The 24,469-nt window shown below is 47.4% G+C and overlaps 1 protein-coding gene across 1 annotated transcript in view; it reads left to right on the top strand.

Annotated features, from left to right (window-relative positions):
- SIK2 (salt inducible kinase 2) overlaps positions 1-21,616 on the top strand; it is a 32,133-nt gene extending 10,517 nt beyond the window's left edge. Inside the window, exons 4-15 of the mRNA XM_027734495.2 lie at positions 2,820-2,981; positions 9,595-9,719; positions 11,251-11,374; positions 11,668-11,888; positions 12,428-12,580; positions 14,647-14,811; positions 17,445-17,673; positions 18,379-18,663; positions 18,849-19,012; positions 19,512-19,631; positions 20,256-20,347; positions 20,919-21,616. Coding sequence (XP_027590296.2) covers positions 2,820-2,981; positions 9,595-9,719; positions 11,251-11,374; positions 11,668-11,888; positions 12,428-12,580; positions 14,647-14,811; positions 17,445-17,673; positions 18,379-18,663; positions 18,849-19,012; positions 19,512-19,631; positions 20,256-20,347; positions 20,919-21,510 — 2,432 coding nt within the window. The 3' untranslated portion in view covers positions 21,511-21,616. The remainder of the gene's footprint in view (positions 1-2,819; positions 2,982-9,594; positions 9,720-11,250; positions 11,375-11,667; positions 11,889-12,427; positions 12,581-14,646; positions 14,812-17,444; positions 17,674-18,378; positions 18,664-18,848; positions 19,013-19,511; positions 19,632-20,255; positions 20,348-20,918) is intronic.
- The last annotated feature ends 2,853 nt before the right edge of the window (positions 21,617-24,469 follow it).

Here is a 24,469-nt window from a genome sequence, read left to right as displayed (position 1 = left end):
CCAGTGCTTCTCTTGCAAACTTGCGGTGACTGATGCACAGTTTAACCAAAGTGACCTAAATTCTGCACTGGATTTTGTCCTGCTCACTGGGGAAGCCCGAGTCGTGTTCTTTTGTCCTCAAACTAAATTTTACCGAGGGTGAGGTTCCCTTCATAACTAGTCCTGGTGACTCTGCACTACCCAAGAACAGAACACAGTCTCTGATGCTTTTTAGACCATTTCAGCACAAAAACCTCCCTCAACAGAGCCAGACAGGAACTGAAATTTATTTTTTTTTTAATGATAAAGATTTTTTATACCATTTAATGTAGATTCCTCTGCTGAAATTCCAGCCACTGATTGCTGCATTCATAAGATTGGAAATACAGGGAAATCCCCTGAGAAGGGATTATTTGTTCCTTACTGAGCTTGAACTGGGTGAAGGATGTCTTGACTGCCTGAACCTGAACCCAGCTCTCAGAAGGTTGGAAGGGATTTGTAGGGAATGACTGTCCAGCTCTGCAGTGGGTTGCTCAGGACCCTGGATGGGGGCTACACCCTTAAGCCATCCTGTTCCAACGTTTTGACCACCTGCAGAGAAAAGAACCCTTGGGTTTAAACTGGATTTCTTGTGTTTCAGTTGGTTTCCACTGCCTTTTGTCCTTTTGCTGGGCACTTCAGCTGAGAGGAGCCTGGCTTTGCCACCTCCCTCCTCTTCAGTATTTATACACAAAATGAGATTTCCCTCTGCACCTTGTCTTCTCCAGGCTGAGCCCCCACTGCTCTCTGAGCTCTGCAGGCCCTTAATCATGTTCATTAACCATCACTGTGCTCACTTTGGTGTGTAACAGAGCTTTAACATTCCAAATTTAGCACGGGTACAAACCTAAATGAAGGACTGCATCTTAAAGCACTGACCACTGGGTTTGCAGGGCAATGTCTGAGTCATATGTTTTGAAGTAAATACACCTTAATCTTTCAATTGTCCAGCAAACAATTGTACTTTGGGCCGCTGAAAAGGCTGGACAGGGAGCTGGGGACAAAAGTCCTGCTGTGGATCCAGCTGAACCTAAAGTGTCTTCTGGTTTCTGTTTTATTATAGTAAAATGAAAAAATCCAAACCCTGCTGTAGAAATGTGTAGGCAGAGGGTGACACAAGGCTGAGATTTGCCCAAGGGGGTGAATTGTGGAGGTTTCCTGGCAGAGGTGGCTTTGCTGCTTCAGGCTGTGCAAGAGGGGTATGTCCAGTAAAACCCAGGGCTCTGCACACACATATTCCAGCAGTGCCCACCTTCTGGATGTCTCCAGCAAGTTTCAGCTGTCCTGGAGTGGTTCCTGTGCCCGGGGGCTGGCACAGAGCCTGGATCCCAGTGCCAGCCTGCCCTGTTTGCACACTGGTTAATGCACAAGCGGGGCCCATGCCCTGGTTGGATGTGCTGGGTTCTCCCTCTCTGGGTCATTTCAGAACAAATGGCCTCTTCCACTCAGAGCTGGTGAAACACTGAGGGCCAACTTGGTTTGGGGTCTTTAAATGAGTCCTGACAGGCCAGAGCCGTAAAAGCCAAATGACAGCTTGGATTCATTAACTTGTTTGCTGCATTGCTAACAAATGATGGATTAACAGCTTAAAGAGCTGGCTTGTGCTCAGGGTAATTTAGTTTGTGCCTTTGATATCTGACTTCACCTTGATATCATATGATTTGTCAGTCACTTTGTGACTGAATGATATTTAGCTTGCAAATATTATGATCTCCCCTTACTGCCAGGCTTTTGTTTGTTCTTGTGCTTTGCCAAGTTAAACCAGCTGAAAAGTGTTTGAAGGCTTGGGTAGGTTAGAAGCTCTGAGCAGAGTTTTCAGACCTGCTGGTTCCAGGGATCAGATTTTATCCTGATGAAAGCAGAAAAGTTTTTAAATGAAAATACTGCAGACAGTTACAAAGCCCCCAAACAATATTTTAATTAAAAATCCCCTAAAACACAAGCTAACAAAGCCAGGTCTGGCATTGTGTTGGGCAAGATGATCCTGCTTGGATCACTGATGTCACACAAGTGGCTTAGAAGATACAATTAATTGCTGGGTATAAAATCCATATACATTTGCTGCTCCTTGGCCATTCTTTGTAGGATGTCAAAGGCAATTCCAAACCCATCCTAACATTTGATTCTTTGATTTTTGTGCTCGTAAGAGAAAGAATAGAATTGGCTGTAGAAGCTCTTTCTGTCAAGACTCACCCAGCTGCTGCTCCCCTTGTTTTTGTTCCTGAGCATAAATGGAGTTTGTTGCTTTCAGGGCTAACGTTGGTTTTTACAACGTAATCAAATATGAAAACAAAATGTTCTTTTCTGCCTGTGACGCAACGAAGACAAGAGGGAGGTCAGGATGGGCACTCTATGGGTGCTTGTTTTATTTCCAGAAAACAAAAAAATAAATACTTTCAGCCGCTGTGCAGCCTCTGCTGAGGCTTCAGAGGGAGAAGTGTGGTGTGGAGCCTGCGGGAACTGAGCAGCCCAAAGCCTGAAGTACCTCGTGGTGGGTGAAGCCAGTTATTCCAAGCACTCCCCACGAGTTGTGCTCTGTGAAAATACTGCTCAGGCAGCTCTGAAAGAAGGAGCGGAGCAGAGTTTCGTGACGCATCAACTTTTTCTTACTCTTATTTGTTTTTTTTTTTCCTTTCCCCCGTTGTTGGGGAGGGTGTTTCCCATTCTTTCCGAGGGCAGGGCGGGAGGATAAAGGGTTTGGCTGAGGCACCTTCTGAGTGCTGTTTATTGGAGGGGAACCCCTTGTTCCCAGGGCCGTTCCTGGCTGTCCAGCCCACTTTAAGCCTGGCTTATCTCCCCAGATTACCTGGCCAGCCACGGCCGCCTGAGCGAGTCCGAGGCCCGGCGCAAGTTCTGGCAGATCCTGTCGGCGGTGGAGTATTGCCATGGCAGGAAGATCGTGCACAGGGACCTGAAGGCTGAGAACCTCCTGCTGGACAACAACATGAACATCAAAATAGCAGGTACTCCCAGTGCAGGGGAGGTGCAGTAACTCCTTGCTTTTGTTAGGGCCGTGCCAGTCCCTCGGTTGGTGCTGCCCAGGAGATCCTGCTGTGCTTGAGGCACAGAAAATGGGTGATAACGTGTCGTATTTTTGCGCTTTGTGGTCCAAATGTTTCCTGGATTTATTTCCTGGATTATCCCTGTTACGCTTTCAAGAAAAAAAAACAAAACAAAAAAGAAACAATTTTTTTTTTTTTAGAGTTACAGATGCTTTTTGTGGGTGCCGTGACACGTCTCTGATGCTGCCAGATGTTCAGGTTAAAACAGAGTTAATCAAATAACTTCTTTCAACATTGGGGGGAAAAAAACCTCAAAATGGAAGCTTATTGATTTTTTTTTTCCCCTTTTTGCATGCATGATTTCATTTTAATTATAAATTTAGAGGCAGCAGATGTTGCTAGCGATGGAAATAATTTTCATTACAATTCCATGAATCCTTCCATACTGATTTTAGCCCGGCAGGACTTGGGAAAAGTGGGTAATATCTTGATTTGGGGGACTGTTGAACTTGAGACATCACTAGTATGGGAGCAGGGAGGGAAGGTGAGAGCTGTGAGGAGCTGCTTTGGGAAGGAGTGAGTTTGCTTGTCCTGAAAAGGAGCTGTGACTCCACAGCCAGTCAGGCTGAGAAGGGTAAAGTGATAAAACATTTCTGATCATTGCTGCATTATTTTACCCTTCCTGGCAATTCTGAAACGGTGAAAGGGTTTTGGTACATCCTTGAGCTTTAACCCAATGGGTTCATCAGCACTGCTGCTGTTTGTGGGGCATTTTTCCTTTTCTCATTTCTGATTTCATCCCTGCATTCATCTCCAGGAGCACCTGGAGATTTATGGCTGACAGACAATTTATTTACCAGGACAATTTATGCCTTCAGTAAATACTGTGTCTAAGGGCTGCAAGTCACCCACTTGCTATGAGTAATGGAACTAAATGGGAGGGAATTTTTGTGCTATTGTTCGTCTGAGCTTTCCTCGCCTTCTCCCCATTCCCACCACCACACTTTGCCTCCTGATTTCTCTCCCCGTCACTGTGCTGCCCTGTAGGTTGTTCTGTTCAGCCTGGCACAGTTTTTCAGAGCTCCTCAGGGCTCTCATCCGTGCTGTATGCAGAGTTATTCCTTTCCTGGATGTCCTCAGCGCTGCAGGGACGTGAATTCCTGCCCCCCCCGAACACGACACGGGCTCACAAAAACACTCCTTCAAAGGCATCTCGGGAGACCCGTTAACCAAAGCAAGGTTAGAGCCATGAACTGCTCAGGCACAGAGAATTTCAATGCTCAGGTTCTCCAGGGACTCAAATAAAAGCACTGATAAATGGTAGTTATGAGATTCCATCAGCTGCTGCTGCTCTTTCCTGCCTCGGCTGCTCTCCTGCTCTACTTCTCTATTACAGAAAGTTAATTACAGGTGGTCTGTATGCAAATGAGCCCATTAGCTGGCACTGGTTCTTCCATGTGTCTCTGTCAAGCTTTATCAGGTTTGCTTGAGTGATAAAGGAGGAAAGTTAAGACTGCTTGGAAACTTTGTAGTGATTTGCGCTGAGTCAGTCGTTTTGTTTTTCTCTCCAAAGGAGAGAAATGATGAACTCCCCAGAATGTTTATCTGTGATTTTGGAGTTATCTGGTGCCGTGCAGAGCCCTGAGAACACTCTCTTCCAGTCATTCATACTCTTCATGGCCCATTTATCAAAGTGTGGAAGAACAGAGGGCAGCCAGGATCCCAGCTCTGATAGCTGGAATTAGGCTCTAATTTGAATTAACCTAGGAATTGAAAAATGGCACAGTAACTGATGAATTACTTTGATAAAGCTCTGCACTGTCAGTGTTTACACAGGGTTCCAGCACTAAGCATGAGGCTCTTCCTTCCTGATCACTCCAAGCAGCTAAAAAATCCCCATAGGGGTACTCCTGGCCATTCCAGGCTCTTCCTGACTTCCAGTGGTCCTCTTGATTCATTCTGGTGCTTCTGAGACTTTTATTGAAGCTTTTACTCTTGGAGGACACAACATTTTTTAGTCAAATACAGAAAAGTGCGTAAAGTTACCTCTGTATTTCAGCTGCTGGGAGAATAAGATTCAAAAATAAATGCTCCTAAAACTGTGAGCTGGGTGAGGCTGCCACCTTTGATTAAAACAGCAGGCTGAGCTGCAATTTAATAGTGTTAATGTTGCTCTAAAAGGAATGGGATGGATAGCATTCATAGGATCTTTCTTTTCAGTCTTAGTAATTAGCCAGGAAGTGGAGGATGTGTAAAACACTCGAGGGGAGAGCTTTGATGGACTCATTTTCTAGAAGGTATGGGAGGTGGCTGGGAGCAAAACCTTCAAACCTCAAGTTTAGCCTAAGGAGCAAAAAGTGAAGGTATTAATGAGATAGAGTGAAGGCTGCAGGTGAGGAATGCCACTCCAGGTTTGACATGGAAATGGTTCTTCCCAAAGTTCCTGGATTGGTCATGTCACCTTTACCTTTTGCTGGTTTTTGAGGGGATCTTAGGGACTGATTTGGGTTCCTGCTCACTGATAACACCGTGCTCTCACAGGGACACAACGTGCTCCTGGTCTGTGCAGAGTAAAACCCTGTGCACTTGTGGGGATGGAATGCAGAATGGGACACAGGGAGCTGCAGGATGGGACACAGGGAGGTGGAGAATGGGACACAGGGAGCTGCAGGATGGGGGACAGGGAGCTGCAGGATGGGACAGGGAGCTGCAGGATGGGACACAGGGAGCTGCAGGATGGGACACAGGGAGCTGCAGGATGGGACACAGGGAACTGCAGGATGGGACAGGGAGCTGCAGGATGGGACACAGGGAGCTGCCCTCCGTGTGCCCCCAGCCCTGCCAGGCTGGGATGCCTGGGAGATGCCTGCAGAGCTCCAGTGCCATGCTGGTGGCCAAGGCTCCGTGTTTGGAGCAGCCCAGGTAGCAGAGACTGTTATTTTGAAGCAGGTTGTAGTGCTGGTTTGTCTTGCTGGTGGACAGTAAAATATGCATTGACGTCAGAAGTGGCTGCTCAGCATTCAGGCCGTGAAGTGGGTCAGGTTTGTGTCTGACTCGCTCATACCTTGCCTTTATCAGCACCTCTCTCCCCATTATCTCCGTGGCTCACATTACTGCTCCAACAAAGGCTGCCTGTGGCTCCCTGCAGCCCGGGCACATTGAGCTGTGCTGGTGATTGCAGGAGAATGGATTAATTACAGCTCCCAGGGCCGGATCCCCTCGGCAGGATCGCGGAGGGACAAACGAGAGGCTCCCTGGTCCTGCTGGAGGGATGCACGGCACAAGCTGCGGTGGCCCTGGCAGGGAGCTCCCTTTTCTCAGGTTGCAAACGGGGCTGAAACCTCGGGGCCGTTTCCATTTTTACCGGGAAAACAGATTCCACGGGGATGATGCGCGTTTCGAAAAATGATACCTTCCAAATTCGAGGTTATCCTGAAGGGGGTAATAATGAGATTGAGAAACCGAATGCCACAACTGTGGAGAGCCAATGTTTGCAGATTGCACAAACACAGAGTTTATTCAGCTCGACACAATGCTGCAAATGATGGGATTTTTTTAACGTGCAGATTCAGGCAAACGTTAAGAAGATCACCCCATTATATAATCTCAGTCCTCTGGTAATGAGTCCAATTTCAGTCCTTTTAGAATTCTGTGGCTGGCATATGTTTTTGGGGTTGGGTTTTTTGTTGTTGTTGTTGTTGTTGTGTTTTTGGGGTTTTTTTTGAGGGCTGGCACATTTTCCCCTCAAACACCAGTAATGTTTCTCTGGAATGAAAAAATCTGAACAGTGTTCTTAGGTTAAAAATGGCCACCTCGGATCCACAGTGGTTGTGGCAGATCAGCAACTGCAAAGTAGAAACAGGGTGGAAGAGAGAGGATGAGAGGTGGAGTGATTGTCTTGTGCTTAATTGAATCCTGGCCATTCTAACACTCCAAAAAGTGGGACAACTAAACTGATGGTGGAGTAATTAAAAATTGAGGAAGCCCCACGGACCAAGCATCCAGCATCCTGTCTGAATCCTGAACTTTTTCTTTGAAATGGTTTTCCTGGGTGCTGTCAGTTCTCTGGAGTCCTCTAGAAATGGTTTCACGTCATTTGAAGGCACAACTGTGAAAAGCATAATAGAAACAACAAAAGGTGACTATAATGTTATGTACCCTAACAAATAATGGTGATCTTCCAGGGAATCACTTTGTCCAACAATGGAATATAATTTTAAAGGTAAGAGCCAGCTGCTGAAATACAGAACAGTGTTTTTAAGTCCAGTGTGAGTCAGTAGGTATCTGCCTCTTCCTGGGCTTTGTGTTGTCAATGCACGTGGTTTGTTCAGCAGAAATTCATGACTGAAGGCCACTGGTGTTTAACTGGGCATGGAAAAGGGAAGAAATTGAAGTTTTAGAGCTGCAGGTCAAAGACAGAGCGAAGGAACCACTTTCCAGGTGTATGGGACAACACTCCTGCCCCAGGCACACAGACTGGTGAGGAATTCTGTCCTGGGTGACTTCTGCTTCCCATCCCTGCCCCAGACCCCAGCATGTGGTGTTGCTGCTCACACAGTTCATCCTGGGCTGCTCCTTCTGCTGTCAGTTTATGGCCCTTCCATTCATGAATTTGCCTAATAAAGCTCAGTGGTCTGTGCTGTCACAAGCCCATCAGGTGCCAGCCAAGTGCTGCTCTTCCACCCAGTTCAGCACTGTCTGGGCACTGGAAGTTCTGTTCATTCTCCTGCTCGGAGAGGGAGCAAAGGTAAGAGCCTGGCAGGGATCGAATCCTTCCATTCCAGGATGTTCTTGAGGTACTTCTGGTAACCATGCACTGTAAACTATTATGTGTTGTGAAATTAGTCATGGGAAGATAATAGGAACGCACACCTGAGGCTTCTCTTGCATTGGTCAGTCATGCTGAAAGACTCTGTTCTTTTGGCTGCTCAGATTTGTTGATGTGATTTCCAGGTGCTCACATCCACCAAAGGGACTGACTTGAAATCCAGCGTGGACAGGCCGAGGGTTTCACTTTCCTGAGGGTTTGAAATCCTTGTGTTTCCGAGCAGGTCACGCTTGCTTTGGCTGTGCTTACAAATCCATGTACTCGTGAATCTGATACGAAGATTTATGAGGGTGGCACCTGAGTAAGAGCTGCAGTTCAGAGATAAAGCCTGATATTTATCTGCAAGTTCTTAAGAGGATGTTGAAAATCTTGACAAATCCGAGATAAGTGAAGGGAGAAATCAGATTTAATGACACCTACACGGAATGGCAAAATGCTTCTGAGGGAAGAAATTGCTTCGTGTCTCCTGAAGTTATTGTCAAGGTTGCCAAGCCAATTATGTGTGAAGAAAAGTCTTCTCAAAGAGAATAATAAGAAAAAAAAAATAATTCACAACAAAAGTCTGGCTGTGATGGGGGGGGGAAAGGCAGGTGACACACACAGTGACTGGGGGGCTTTGGGGCAGAAGATTTTGTTGTTGTCACAGCTGAAGTTGCAGCAGGAACAACTCAGCTGAGCTCAGTGTCAGCAGTCAGGTTCAGTGCCCATGTTGCTGCTCTAAAACAACTCCAGGTTAACTTTAAGCCTGGTAAGTTTTCCTTCAGTGCCTCTCTATTGCTTTGATTCCCAGGGTTCTCCCATGATGTGTGTGAGAGAACCAGATCTTTCCTCTGAGCACCCCAAACTGGGCAAATGGGAGTAGATGAAGTGTGAGCAGAGCCTGCCCTGTGTGCCACCACAGTGCTGTCGAGTTTGCTATCTGCTGAGCAGCATTATAGACCTCGGAGCTATTCAGAGCTGGGGCTACTAAATCAACAGCCTGATTCCTGTTTGTCACCACTGTTGACTTCCACAGCATGGCTCCAGTCCCCCCCAACACTCAGCACTGCCCTGGTGGAAGGGGAGAACCATCAGACTGTCTGGCTCTGAGCACTGGTGGCTGTCATCCTGCTTTCTCACTGCTGGGTTATTAGAAATGGTGACTAACATTAGCCCTGAGGGACCCACATATTTTATTGTGCCGTAAAAAGGAGCGTTTTAAAGAGCTGCTCAGCTGTGGGATGGTAGTTTCAGTGCTAGACAGTCCCAGTAGCCGTGTCCTTCCCAGCAAAAGTCCCTGTGTTTTCCCAAGCTTGTTGCTTTTGGCAGAGTTCCTTCCTCCCGGCTCCGAAGTTGATGCTTTTGTTGTCAAAATTCTGTTGTGTATTCAAGGCTTAGAGAGCACCTCAGGAAAGCCCAGGAAGTCTCAGATCCAGTGCTAGCTCTCAATATATCTCCTGGCAAGTAAATAAACTCGTTTGTCTGTGTGGCCGTCAGTTTGTTGAATTGTAACTGTAGTTGTTTATAAACTTGGGTTTAGCAAACTGGTGCAAGTTTACAGGTTGTGAAGTTTCTCAGTGTCTTGATAATTCCACAGTTGTCATGAAAACAGCAGTGCAGGACGTGCAGCATCCCAGGAGTTTCAGTGGGAGCCCTGAGGGAAGGATTTGGGATATAGAGCCTTTCAGGAATCGAAGTGCACGTAATTATTCTTCGTGGTGCAACTGGAGGCTGGAGTGACTTTTTCCCCCCTTGATTTCTCCACAGATTTTGGCTTTGGGAATTTCTATAAGACTGGTGAACCTCTGACAACGTGGTGTGGGAGCCCCCCCTATGCAGCCCCAGAAGTCTTTGAAGGCCAGCAGTACGAGGGACCCCAGCTGGATATCTGGGTATCATTATCCTTTTTTTTCTTTTTTTTTTTTTAACTGGCTTTAAGTCAACTTTTAGAAAGCTGGAACAAAGGAATCATCTTTGATTTTTTTTATATATTTTTTTTAAGCTGCAGACGAGCTGTTTCTCTTCAGGTTTATTTCTTGAGTGTCACAAAATGCTTCTTAGCACTGAGTGGAATTGAGTTTACCTGTCCAGGTGGTTGTTTGGTTGTTAAATGGGCATTGCAGGTGGGTGTCAGCCCACTGAGGAAAAACTGCAGCTCCTCCAAAAGCTCCCTGAGTGAATGAGGGAACTTTGCTTTTTTTCCAGTGCATTTAGTATTTTCTGTGTTAAGTGGGAATTGAACTTGGAAGTCCTTGAGGAGGTTAAAGGGACTCTCAGGCACTGAGACACAGGAGAGGTGACTCTTTGCTTTGCTTTTGGAGCTGGAAACAAGAAGGTTTGTGCCACAAATATCTTTACTGCAGCAGCTGCCTGGTTCTGAGTTGGTGTCTCCATGTGTATCATCCCGATTGGAGAGGACAGAGAGGGCAATCCCTGCTCTTGTGCAACGGAAAAGGGACTGAAACCAACTGCAGGAGTTCTGTGCACCCTTCAGAGCCTGCTTTTCATTCCTAATTTGGTTTTGTTTGGGGCTTTTTCGGTTTTTATTTCACTTTTCTGGCACTTGGGACGACTGATCCTCATCTCAGAGCAAGCCCAGGCAGCACATGAGGTTTGCAGGGAGAGAGAGCACTGCCCACAGCATCACCCAGGCACTGACACTTGGGCTGCACAAACAGGGCACTTGGTGGAAAGTCACCTTTTGGCTGCTAATCTGATTTCATCTAATTGCCCTGACAGATAAAAGCCGTGCTTTTAGGGTACATGTGTTTGTCTGTGTGCTTGTATCTCCACGTATACCTGGAGAGATGTGGATTTTAGAAAGGCTCCAGCCTTTCTGGACCTTTAGCAACGGGTAAACACAGAGCAGACGTCAGCCAGGCACTGTTTGAACATCAGAAGGGAATCTCTGAACTTTGGTAAATATTCTTTCTATATTTAAGTTCTTAAATCATTAACAGAATCTGGCTGCCCACAGAGAAGTGGATAAAATCATCATCATCATCCTCAATTCTGTCCTGAGTTAAGGATTCTCTGTCTCTTCACAACATTTCTGCTGCAGGTGCTGAGCCTGCAGGAGGGATGGAACAACCCCCAGTTCAGTTTTTGGCAGGTTAAGGAAGGGACTTTTTAAAATGTATATATATATATATTTAATTTTTAAAATCTCTGTCCCACTTGCAAAGTTTTAAGGTGAATTACCTGCTTTTTTCCTCCCCCTTGAGAAATCCAGTCTGTGTCAGTCTGTGCCAGTGCTGTGTCAGTCTGACTGGCACGAGGCTCTGCTGTGGTTATCTCATGTGGTGGTTTTTTTGGTTTTTTTGGCATATCCTGCAAGACCCTTTCCATTGGCAGTGCCAGTTAACCTGCACACTTACAGGAATGAGCTTGAGAACTGACCTGAATATTCCCTCTCTCTTCCAGAGCATGGGGGTGGTGCTCTATGTGCTGGTGTGTGGAGCTTTACCTTTTGATGGACCAACCCTCCCCATCCTGAGGCAAAGGGTTCTGGAAGGAAGGTTCAGGATCCCCTATTTTATGTCAGAAGGTAACTGTGTGTCCTCTTACACTCTTGAATAAATCCCAGGACAACCTGTGTTGTGTTGTGGTGCAGCTGCACACGTGGGGCTGTGCCTCTAGTTGACCACACTGTGCATTTAAAGAAGCTGAAGGGCTTTTCTCCTTCTTAATGTGACTTTCACTCTTGTTTTGAGAGGTTGTTTGAGCCCTCAGGAGCTGTGGTGGGCAGCAGTGAGGCAGCTCCTGTTGGCATCTCTATGCTGGGTCTCGGGTGCCCCTGAGGAATCCTTTTCTAACACTGGTAATTCTTCTTTTCCCAAGAGTGTGAGCACCTGATTAGAAGAATGCTGGTCCTGGACCCCTCCAAAAGGTTGACTATTGCTCAGATTAAGGAGCACAAGTGGATGCTTGTAGAAGTTCCTGCCCAGAGGCCAATTCTTTACCCACCAGGAGAGGAGAACGAGCCTTCCCTCGGGGAGTACAACGAGCAGGTCCTGAGGCTGATGCACAGCCTTGGCATAGACCAGCAGAAAACTGTGGAGGTAAAATACACCCAAAGGGCTATTTCCTGAGTGGGGTTGGACAAACCATTAACTTGGCAGCTGGAGGGAGAGGAGGGGAAATTGGAATTGGAAGCAAATTAATTTTGAGCTTTTAAGAGGGTGGTAAATGAAAATCAAAAAGGAGCATGAAAGCAGAAAGCAGCTGAGTGTCTCTGCCCTGTCCCAAGTCGTGCTTGTTACCAAACATAAATGCCAAGGCTCCCCGTGGAGTTAACACAGTCATTTCCTTTAGGATGGTTGGTCGGGGAGGAGCTCAGTCCTTTCTCCAGGCTCAGCTCTGTGAAGGCTCAGAGTGGCACCTGAATGGTGGCTACAAGTCCTGCTGCAGCCCAGGATGTGTCACTGAACTAAACTCTGCTTTGAAACCTTCCTAGTTCAGAACAACTCAGCTTACCCACCCCACTGCCTCTTAAATGTCCCCCCCCAGCGATTCTTTCTTTCTTTCCCCTGGTCTTGCAGAACATAAAAAAACCCCAAGTATTTGGCTGCCCCCACACTCGTGTGCCTCTCTTTTTCAGTCCCTGCAGAACAAGAGCTACAACCACTTTGCTGCCATCTATTACCTGCTGGTGGAGAGGCTCAAGTCCCACCGGAGCAGCTTCCCAGTGGAGCAGAGGGTGGACGCGCGGCAGCGCCGGCCCAGCACCATCGCCGAGCAGACCGTGGCCAAGGTGAGGAGGGGGGCCCTGAAGGCATCCTTCCCTTTGGAAAAACCCTGCAGTTCACCTGCAATCCGCTGCTGGGTTTCTGATTTCTGCAGCGTGTGGTTTCATTCTGCTCTGCTGGGCACCCGCGTGGTTTGACCTCAGACCCCACTTCTTTTTATTCCAGTCATATTCGCTTCCTTTTTTTTGTGAACTTCAAACCTTCTGCTGGCAAACCACGGGTTAAAGAGTTAGAGGAGCACCAGTTCTGGAGACTGTGCAACACTTGGAGTATCTTTAATGTGATTACCAAACGAGCTGTTGAGTTTATGGAGGGCTGTGTTAGCATGGGGGCTAAAAGCATGCAGGCTCCACTTAGTGTTATAAACACAGTCACTCTAAAGGGACCTGTTGAAAATAAAATCACTTTCTCCCCCGCTGTTCTCTAGCTATGCTTTCTGTCTCCCCTGAAATGAAGCGTGGCAAGGAGTAGTAAAGAGAAGCCCAAAAGAAAACACATCAGGTTAAGATGCCAATTCATTGTAGTATCTTAAGTACCTGATAAAAATGTCATTATCTTGAGCCACTTAATGGCTGAAGACTGAGAGATTTGTTCCTAAATGAAGTCATTTCTTTTTAAGATTTCCACTGCTTTTTCCTCCAGCAGGAGCCCAGTTTCCTCTGTGTGCACAGAGCCAACGTGGTGACTAATTGATTTAAGTCTTGAGGATGTCATGTGTATTTTATCAAGAGCAGTTCTGGGGGCTCTTTACATCTGGTGCCACTGCATGGCTGTCCCCTTAGTCCCCTCCTAATGACACTGCCTGATTCAGCACAGGCTCTGAGGCTGCTCGGTCAGCTTCTTCCAGAAGGAAAGGTCCAGTTTGTCCCAATAATTGAGATTCTTTTTTAATTTTTTTTTTAACGTGTTCTTTTGTTTCATTGAGATACACAGGCATTGTACAGCTCCTCTGTTAATGCATGACTGGAACCATGAAAGACTTGGCTTAAGATGACTCAGGCTTAGCGTGGTCTCAAGTAAATACTCTCTCAAATTCCCAGCCCCCTGGGTCCTGTGCTGCTGCTGCAGGGAGAAATTGCCCAGATTCCACTTCCAAGAGAAATCACAGCCACGCTGCTCCTTTTTTATTTGCTTCAGGCAGCGAGACACTTATTTGGGTTTGGAGTCTGTCGAGGTGAAAGCCAAACAGCCCCAGCTATGAAAACACAGGTCAGGAGCAGCAGCGGGGCTGACAAAGATTAAACCAGCCACTTCCTTGGATGGCAGCTCTGGTGATAGAAAGTCACAGCCTTCAAAAGCAAATTATTAATTGTGAGGTGCATTAAAAGCAGGTGGAGCCAGAACAAGGAGGAAGAAAACACCTCCTGGCAGGTGTTGTCCTAAATTCCTGTACTTCAGAGCCATGTCACCACTTTTTTCTTCAGCCACAGCCTCGCAGTTGTCCCGAGGAGCAGGATGATTTGTTTTCACACATGGTGGCACCACAGCTCCTGTGTAAGGCTGATTGTTCCCTTTTGGACAGGCGAGTGGTGTGGGTGCTGCACTCCAGGGAATGAAGGCTAAGGAACAGTGGGAAAATCACTGTTTTCCTCCTTGTGCCATGCCTGCCTTCCCTGGGACACACCTCTCCCTCCAGCAGTGCTCCTCTGAGAAAACATCTCCTTTCACCCCCAGCCTGCTCTGTTCTTCCTCAGGCTGCTCCCTGCAGGAATCAGGGCATGTTAGAAAAGTCACTGAAACTACCCCTGTGCTCATGGTTTGTACTGAATATAAAAGGGAGCTTTTGTAGCCCCAAAGGGTCCCAGGCACTGTCTGTGCTGCTGGAAGGTGCTCACCTTCCCAAAGCAGCTGCTGGGATGCCATGTGGGGGTTGTTTGTGTGGGTTTTGGGGTGGTAGTGCTTTTTTTTTTTGCAGTGTAAAGGCTAAGGATGTCATTCCTCTGGAGTGAAGAAATAAATCTTGCGCTTCTGCTCTGGCCGTGGGTGACGTGCTGTTGGATTTGTGGCTCTGTGTGGTGTTCTCCACCCAAAACTGTTCCACTTTTTGAGCTCTTCACATCTCTCCCTTTAGGCCCAGGCTGTGGTCCCCTCAGTGAACCTGCACTCACAGAATGCAAGGCTCTTGCAGTCCTCAGGTCTCCCCTCAGCCTCAGGAGCAGAAGCCTTTTCCTTCCCTCCCTCCAGCTGCCAGGGAGAGGCAGCATTTATGGAGGAGGAAAGAGTCGAGACACCAAAGGTACGGCTTGAAATCACCCCGTTGTTGCTTTTTTTTGCTCATTAAGGCTAAAAAAGATTGTTGCCTTTTAAATTACTGCCTCAAAGCACAGCTAATGGTGGTGCCTGTTTCCTTAAATTTTAAGTATTTAAGCATCAGACTTGTAGGTATTCCACATTCTTTTTCCACTTCTCTTCCATATAACTCTCCACAGCCGTGTCTTTTTTCATCCTTAATCTGCCTCTCGTGTTCTTTGCTTACATTCCAGTCTTACCACACTGTATTTGTAAAAGAAAAACCAACCTACAAAAGTGTGTTGTTTTCCCCCCCCCCCCATTTTCTTCTCAAATGTGTTTCAAGAGCCCTGAAGGCTCTTCATGTACAGCTTCTAATACAAAGGGGTAACTGCTGAGTGTCTAAATAACCTACTCAGCTACTCATCCCAAAATTCAGACAAATGAGGACAGGAAGGTCCAATGGAACCTGAACCAGGAGCTTCTGTTGCCAGCAAAAGCAATTAAAATACCACGAACATAAAATCCCCTCTCTCTGTGCCAGTCTCACAGTAAGCCAGCAATAAGTTACATTTTTGCTAATTTTTCCTGTGGAATGGTGAGTATCCAGCAGGACCTTCTGACTGTCAAAACCCATTAGAACATTCCTGGAGCTGGGAATGCCTGCAGAACCCTCACTGGGGTTTGTTTCCTGAGATCAGGCTGCAAGGAAGGCAGCAAAGAAGTGGAGTTAGCAGTCAGGAGGGGAAATGGCTTAAAATAATTACATTTATATGAAGTATGTTATTGTTCTCGTAAAACTGTTGTTCTTTCTCATATCACATCCTGTTGTAACTTGAATTTCAGTGTATTTATTTTGCCTGGTGCCAGCTGGGGGGGTGATTTCATGCTTGCCAGTTTGGAGCTTTTATTGCTCCCAGTTAGTTACCAACACTGGGAGTGTGGCCCTGGTTCTCAGCACCGTTTTAACCCACCCCTTGTGTGGTCTCTTACAGCTGGAAAGCGAAAAAGCAGTTCAAAGACATTTGGAAATTACCATTTCAGACTTTATTTTGCATCCCCCTTTGCTTTACAGATGCAATTTGGCCAGAGTAGGTGAACAACTGGTGACTAGTGAGGTGTCAGATCACAAGTGACCTGGGAATATTCAGTGTTTTAAGTATTGTAGAACATGTCCTCCAAAGAATTCCAAGCTCTGATCCCTGTGCCATGATAAACTGCAGGGAGCCAACTGCCCATGTGGGATTGGTTCTCCCCTTCCTTTCCAGCACTTTTGCTGCCAGATCAATCCAAGGCATTTGATTGGAAAAGTCACAAATGAAAAGTAAGGTGTGCAGGGAATTAAGCTCAGAGATTGAATCCAGCACGTTAAAGCAGAGGCAGCAGATCCAGGATTTTCCAGTGCAAGGATCATCATTTTACTGCTGCTCAAACCCTTTAGAGCTGTTTCTTGCTGCTGCTTTAAGATATTTCCCTACAGTGCTGCCCTATAACCTGCTCCAGGACCATTTGTTAACAGCCACTGTTGATGCAGTGAAGCTTCTTTTCCAAACACACCTGTTTTCAAAATGCCTGAGAACTTGGAAGGAAATTCAGGAATGGCTCATCTACAGTTTTACACAGAAATCACCTGCAGCAGTGCCAGGTTTTATGCCAAAGGAATGTGTTGTCCTGTAAAACATGGACAAAACACTAATTACAGAACAAACTTCCTGCCCAAAACTGCAGGACATGGCAGCTTTAAACCCAAACAGGCTGCAAATGGTAAAGAGTTAGTTCATGTACAGAAAGATTCCTGGCAAACTGATGTGGAGAATAAAACCAGAATTAAAATCCTAGGAATATTTTTGGTTGGAGAGGTGCCTCTAAAGGCCTCTCAAGTCCAACCTCCTGCTAAAGGCAGCTCTGACTTCAAAGCTGGAGGAGGTTGGTTGAAGCTTTATCAAGCTGAGTGGATCCAAGGAGGGGGATTCCAAACTTCTCTAGGCAACCCGTGCTTGCAGAGGAACAACATTAATCAAATGCACTTCTGCTGGGAAGGGTGCATTTATGGAATTACTCCTGAGCACAGCCCTGCAAGAATGCTGCAGGATGGAATACAAGGCTGGCTTTTCCCAGGGTGTTTATCTGAGCATGATAAACGAGCACAGGAGGTATAGTAAGGGGGAAGCAAAAGTTATTGTACATTCCATAGATGTTTTATACTTGTGGCTAAGCTGGCAAAGTTTTGAATAACTCCAAAAAAACCCAAACAGTCAAAAAACCTGAAACAAACCAACCCCCTAAACAAACAAATAAAACCCAAAACAAATGAAACACCCCAAACCCAACAACAAACAAACAGAGAAACTGAAAACAAAACCCCAGAGCAAACCATCAGCCCTGGAGAACATAATACAGTGGAAAGAAGAGTATTTAGACTTAGGGAGTGGAGTATTAAGGGAACACCAGTGCTGATCCTACACGGGGGACATCGTTGAGAGTCGTGCATGACAAACAAGTCTGACTTGACTCAGAACATCACAGAGAGGTTCACACATTTTAAACACTCCCCCCTGCCTTCAGCCCACACCCCAGGCAGGGATTTCCTGCCCTCTGTGCCCAAAACCAAGGTGTCCATGTCCTCCCTGTGCCCCCCAGGTCAACGGCTGCCTGCTGGACCCCGTGCCCCCCGTGGTGATGAGGAAGGGATGCCAGTCCCTGCCCAGCAGCATGATGGAAACGTCCATTGATGAAGGGATAGAGACAGAAGGGGAGGCAGAGGATGACCCTGCCCAGGCGTTTGCAGCCCTCCAAGCAGCTCGTGTTGGGAAGAGACGTCACACCCTGGCAGAGGTCACCAACCAGCTGGTGATGGTGCCAGGCACAGGTACAGAGCTCAGCAAGGGCATCTCAGGGCTCATTCCCTGCTCTCAGCGCTCTGTCTGATAAACTGATGGGGAAAAACGTGGGGGTTTAAGGGTGGCAGGTGTAAGATAACAAGTTACTTGGTATTTGCTGGAAAGGCCAAAGGGAGGAACAGCAGAACACCCCAAAACCTGCCATGGAGAGGGTAAAAAAGGAAAGCAGCAAATACACAACTGGCTGAGCTCATGTGCAAACCCAACAGCCTGGCAAACTGGCTTGTTCTTTTTCACATAACTGAACATCACCAAATCATTCATCCCCTGAAGATGTGCTGCCAGAGGACAATGGGGAAACAGAAAGTTCTGGATTCCCAGGTATTCCAAAACCCAGCAGGATGAATAAGCCTTGCAGGCTACAGCCTTGCCAGGATTATCTGTGGGGGGGAACAAAACCAACCCTGAACACTTTCCAAACAAGCCAGTGAACATCTGCAGGGTGTCTGATTGCTGCAAAATAATGCAAACCCCAGCAGTAAATCCCCATTCTGATACTGCAAGTGTTACACGACAGTTACTTTATGAAGCTTGATTTTTTTTTTTGACTGTTTCCTCTAAGATAGTCACTGTTGGCAGGAGTAGCTCGAGCCTGTGCTTTGTTAAATTACTGCTGCACTTGCCTTTTATTCTGAGTTATTATTTATTATGGGTTGTTGGGTTTTCTTCCACAGGGAAAGTGTATTCGTTGGATGAGAACTCCTCCCTGGGCAGCATCGACTCCGAGTACGACATGGGATCCATCCAGAGGGACATTAAATTCCTGGGAGAGACCCCCTCCTTGAAGGAAATGGTGCTGAGCAACCAGCAGGCCCCTCGGGTGACCCCCCCTTTCATCGGGCTGAGACCTGCCAACCCAACCATGCAGGCCCTGAGCTCCCAAAAAAGGGAGGCCCACAACCGCTCCCCCGTCAGCTTCCGAGAGGGACGGAGGGCCTCCGACACCTCCCTCACACAAGGTAATCACAGCTGCTCCCAGAAATTCATTATAATTACACCTGGGCACGGTAGGGAATGTCCTCCGTGCACGGAAGCACCACTGTGGGACTGGGTTGCCCCTCATCTCATGTTTCAGTGCTCAGTGGACATGAATTAAACTGATTTTCTGACCAGGGGTTTTTTTGCTCGACTCTTCTTCCCCCAGGAATTGTAGCATTCAGGCAGCACCTCCAGAACCTGGCACGAACCAAAGGAATCCTGGAACTGAACAAAGTCCAGCTGCTCTATGAACAGATGGGGTCAGAAGAGGAGCCTTCCCTGACATCAGCTGCCACCCAGCTGCAGGAGCTCATGAACAGCCCTGCACAGGTACTCAGGGCAGAAACCAAGCTCCACCTTCCAGGTGTTAACACTTTGGGGCAGAGTAGGAGAGGATGAGGTGTTCTTGAGACCTGAGAGGAGCTCATTTACAGATAAGTTTCCCTGTTCTCCTTTCCTGCAGACTGGAGAACGAGCCTTTGCCATCCTGGTGCTGTCAGTGAGTGGCCCTTTCAGCTTCCCACAACCCAACATCTTCCTCCTGCTTTTAATCTGCAGGGTGTTGTAGATTTAACAAAGCCCAGCAACACCTTTCCTTGGTGGAGCTGGGCTGGTATAATTGCAAGAAGTGCAAAAGCCTGACTTGCACAGTGAAATGTTAAATACGTTCCCAGGGAGTTGTTTCAGGTGGAACACGTCAGGCAATCAGGAATGTGGTGACTGTGAAACCTCTGGGGGAGCTTTTCTGGGGAGTTTTCTGGGGGAATCCTCGAAGTAAAAGGGTTAAAGCCTTTTCTGATCATGAAACCTGTTCCTGTTCTCTCTGCAGGAGGAACCATCCCAGCAGCAGCAGCAGGAGGCCTCCCCTGCTTTCCCTAATGGTGCACATCCCCCAGTGTTGTCCAGAAGGCAGAGCCTGGAAACACAGTACCTGAAACACAGGCTGCAGGTACCACCCCTGCCCTCCCCAGACTGACCCCAGCTGCTGGTCCTGCCCAGCACATAGGCCCTGGGGCTCCCCTTAGTCAGGAAAATCAGACTCAGTCAGCAGAAAATGGCTGAACTGGAAATTATACTGTATTTTTCTTTGGTCAGACACTGACCCTGATTATGCAAAGAGTGTATTACTGCTGTTTTCCTACTCTGCTAGTGTATAGTAGCTGCTAGGAATACATATTATTAGTGTAACACCCCATAAAGGTTGTGCCTCAGCACCTGAGCAGCCACTTCTTAACCCCCCTTACAGTTCCACACCCTCCTTTATTTTAAACCCATTTTTGTATTGCTTTAGTTTACAAAAACTTGATTTTTTTTTTTTCTCCCCCAGTTTTTCAGCTTGCAGCTTCTCTTTCACTCGGGAAGAAATCCTTCCATGGGTTTTTATGCCACAATCTCTCATGCAAAAATACTGTCTAAGGGTTAGAAGCCAATAAGCAGCACTTGTGCTGGGTTTATATAGAGGCTCTGTTGGCAGCTGGATTGCTCTGCCAGAAGGGCAGACAGTCTTTCTCTGGCTTTCTGGGCTAATGCATTAAATCAAATGCCATTAACACCAGCCCTGCTTGCCTTGCAGAAGCCCACTCTGCTCTCAAAAGCTCAGAACACTTGCCAGCTCTACTGCAAAGAACTGCCCCGGAGTCTGGAACAGCAGCTACAGGAGCACAGGTAAGAACCTTTCCAACGATGCAGACGAGTCATTCCTGCCCTCAGGAGCAAGAAAAGGACTGGAACAATCTCTGTCCGGTTAGAAATCATTTGAAAGAGGAAAGCTTCACTTCAAAACTTGCAGTAAGGACACAGTCCTTATTTTAAAAGGGGGGTAACAGTCCTGCCCTGTCTTTACGGATTTCTGTGGCTAATCTTCAGCCCCCGGGTTCCCCAGGATAAAATACAATGCATCTCATTCTTAGAAAAGTGAATTAAACCATGCACGGGGTTGACTTAATGGCACGGGCAAAATTCAGTAGGTGATAGAGAAGGTGATCAAAAGGAGATCTTTGCACCTTTGCCGAGGGGTGACAGCTCTGATGGGCTGTGAAAGGGAAGGGGCGAGATTGTTCCGGGATTTTTCAGTGTTGCCCTTCCCTCCCCTCTGGAGCTGTGTGAGTGCCCAGTTTTCCGTGTTGCCCTTCCCTCCCTGCTGGGGCTGTGTGAGTGCCAGCCTGCAGGACTCGTGCAGGCTCCTCAGGGTCTCCAAAGGCAGGGCTGTGACTGCCTTTTTGCCCCCCTGCTCCAGGTTGCACCAGAAGCGGCTCTTCCTGCAGAAGCAGTCCCAGCTCCAAGCCTACTTCAACCAGATGCAAATCGCCGAGAGCTCCTACCCGAGGTCAGCCCAGCTGCCCCTGCCCTGCCAGGAGGAGCCCCAGCAGCCCCAGCAGCAGCAGCAGCCGGCCCAGTTCAGCCTGCAGCAGCCCCTGAGCCCCGTGCTGGAGCCCTCCCAGGAACAGATGCAATACGACCCCTTCCTCAGCCAGTACCAGAAGGTCCCGCTGGACCCGCTGCCCTCCCAGCTCAGCAGCTCCTCCAGGCTGTCCTCGCCCGTGCAGGTGCAGCAGCAGCCACCACAGCCCTTACAATATTCCTATCAGACTTGTGACTTGCCCGTGGTCCCCTCCTCCGAGCCAGACTACCCCGAGCAGTGCCAGTACCCCCTGGACCCGGCCCCCCAGAGCAGTGTAGCATTGCCTGACAGCCAGGGCAGCTCTGCCTCCCCCGAGCCCCAGCCCAGCTACGACCCCCTGACCCTGGCAGAGCTGCCTGGACTCTTTGATTGTGAAATGATGGAGACTGTAGACCCCCAGCACAGTGGCTACGTCCTGGTGAATTAGCACCGCCGACGTGCGAGACGGGACGAATGGGAGAAGCATGTGAATTTTTGGGGGTTTGTTTTTTTTTTTCAGTTCCTACCCCAGAATTCGTGGTAATTTTTTTAAACCCTTGAATTAGCAAGGGAACTAAAAAAAAAATCTACCTGGCTGGAGGAAAAAAAAAAAAGGATAAAAAAAAAAAAAAAAAGAAAAAGCAGGAGGTCTCAAGAGGTGTTTGGCCACTGGCTCCTCTGGCAGTGGCAGGGACTGGAGAACAGAGTGCAGCTTCATCCCACAGAGTCTGCATAGAAGGAGGCAAAAAAAGGTGAGTTTTAGAGGAAGGAAATAGCCCCTTCTAAAAAATTTGGGGAGTCGGTCAGCGTTCACCCAACAACATTCACCTGGAGGAAGGAGAGCGAGCGTGCACTGTATCCTACTTCTTGGCAATAAAAGCAATAGTTCCCATTGAAATTCAGGGTAGATTTGGGTCTGCACTGATGGCAACATGAGGTGGAAATAAGGGAAAGTCGCACTTTGGCATCCAGCTGCTGGTTAAGCTGCTGATCTGGAACTGCTCCGGGGTAAGTCCGAGATCACCGGGTGTCTCAGGCAGCCTCCGCTCCCTCCTGCAAGCAAACAGTGTTTCCCGGGCCTGCCAAGGAGCTCTTCTGCTACAGGAACCTGGATCTCTGCTGTGGGACACCTTGACTTTGTCAAAAGATACCTGGAACTCACACAGGGCACCACAGAGGTTCGTGGAGACCTCTGGGTGGGGATCAGAGTCCTGGAGGATAAAGGATTTACTAAGAGAGAGACAGAAGGTGAGAAGGACCAGGAGAGAAAGCAAGAGCTGCAGCCAGGGGCATTAAAAAATAATAAAATCCACCTGGGTGGCTTTTGAAATCACCCCTTTTTGCAGGCAGGCCTTGTGGAGGGCTCTGTCCTGGAGAAGTTCTGGTGGCTGGAAAGGATCCATCTGTCCTTCGGTTGCGTTTGGAAAAACAAGCAAACAAACTGTGTTTTGAAATTTGCAGTATGTGTTGCTGGTGGTTTGTTGAGCTTTGTATATTTGGACAATTATTTAGGGTTTTAGAACTTAAGGGTAAAAACAATGAGCTAAAAAAAAAAAAAGCAAACAAAAAAAACACCCCTGTGAAGTGATAGTGCTGTGCCTTTTTCAGTTCTTTATCAGCCTATATGCTTTTTTCTGAAGAAAGTAGACAATACCCCATTTATATCCTTGCTGTGGCCAAAGTCCCTTCAGAGCACACGTTCCACCATGTGGGACATGTTTAACTTTCTCAGTGTTTTAATTGCTCGTGTATATAGAACGTTGAAAGTATTACAGCAATATTCAGCATCAAACTGTTGATGTGTCAACCATTTCAAGGAAACACTCAACTCAACAAGCAGTTGTGTCTCCAGAGCTTTCAGTCACGAAATCCACATCACAGGAGGATTGCTTAGGGATCTGCAGAAAGTTGGGATCTCCACTCTGGGGTTTGTCTCCAACCTTTAAGTATTGTGGGACACGGCAGGACAGTAGGTGGACAGTTCAGCCCTTTTCTGAGCAAACATTAAGCACAATTGCAGCTTCACTAAAGCACAAAGGATGAGAGAAACTGTGCTGATCACACACGGAGAGAACAACCAGTGTTTGCTGGAAAGCTTGGTGAGCTCTAAAGGTCTTTGATGCTACAAATCCTGAGGATGCAGGGAGGTGGATAATCAGCATTCACAGCAATAAGACCACATTTAAATGTGGAACAGAAGGACTTCAGTCACTGTATGTGAAGGAGGGAAGGGTTTAACAACTGACAGAAGGCACCTGGCTCCCTGTGTGCTACAGAGAGACGACTCCTGTTGCCTGCTCTGGTGCTGGTCCAGGTGTGCAGCTGGACTCAATCCTCAGCTTCTACCTCCGATCCCACAGAGATTCTCAAGGCAGCAGCAAAGCAGAGCTTAAAAAACAGGGATCACATCCTTACACTACTGCTGGGATGCAAGGTAAAGAGGGCTAGAAAGCTCCACTTTCAATAGCTGAGGGGGAGGAGGTTTTTATGGTGTGGTTTCCCTTCCAAAGGGAATTCATCCAGTGCAGTCAGTGTGACACCCCTGTGCCACTGCAGTGACTGCCAGAGGGGAGGGAACCAGCCTGGAAAACCTGCAGCATGACAGGCCAGGCATTGCCCTGCTGCAGAGGGAGAAAAAGGGGAAACAGAAAGTCCTGTCCTTCCATTCCTCCTTCCCCACCCCACAGCATAACCAGCACGGGCTGGGGTTTTAGTGTCTCTCCCAATATTGGAGGAACTGAGCAGTAAAAGCTGCCCCCAGGATCCCTCTGCTCCAGGAGCTGGGGCACTGCCAGAGCTGCAGCCACTTCCTTCCCCGTCCCACTCCAGGATCCTGCACCTTTCAGGACTCAAAGGATGAAAATAATTCCGTTCTGGAGTTCTGCAGTTCGTTTATCAGGATGTGCCAACGAGTCTAAGCTCCTTTGAGCTTTGCAGTGCTGGGCAGGGGGAACCTACAGTATTTTTTAACGTAGTTTAGACTGGCTCTTCCCCTCAGCCAAAAGCATATTTAACATTTCATGTCATTTCCTTTAAGCCAATTAGACTAAAAGGCTTCTAAAGCCTTCTCATACAGAGAGTATCCATTGGGCACCACTTCTTGCTCCTCTGAAGTGGCTTTTTTTGTTCAGATCTGTCCTGTCTAACATTAGAGAACTGTGTACACTACTGTTAGAGTAATTACTAGCTTTATTATCTTGTATTACAGACTCCTTTGAAGAGACTTTGGTGTGATGTATATGGGGTACAAATTTCATACGGAGAAAAGTGCAATATGTGTGTGTGTGGTATGTTCTTTAACGTATTTTTTTAAGGAGTTAGAGGGTTTAGTCTCTGCTTTGGGATAAATGCACTAGTTTTGTGAGCTCCAGTTTGGCAAGTTCATCCGTAGTATTTACATGCAACTG

The sequence above is a fragment of the Pipra filicauda genome, unplaced genomic scaffold (assembly GCF_003945595.2).
Source record: "Pipra filicauda isolate LSUMZ 115617 unplaced genomic scaffold, ASM394559v2 scaffold416_size611912_pilon, whole genome shotgun sequence".
NCBI classification, from domain to species: Eukaryota; Metazoa; Chordata; class Aves; order Passeriformes; family Pipridae; genus Pipra; species Pipra filicauda.
The sequence above is the reverse complement of the archived record's forward strand: the minus strand, read 5'-3'. Positions and strand labels throughout refer to the sequence as shown.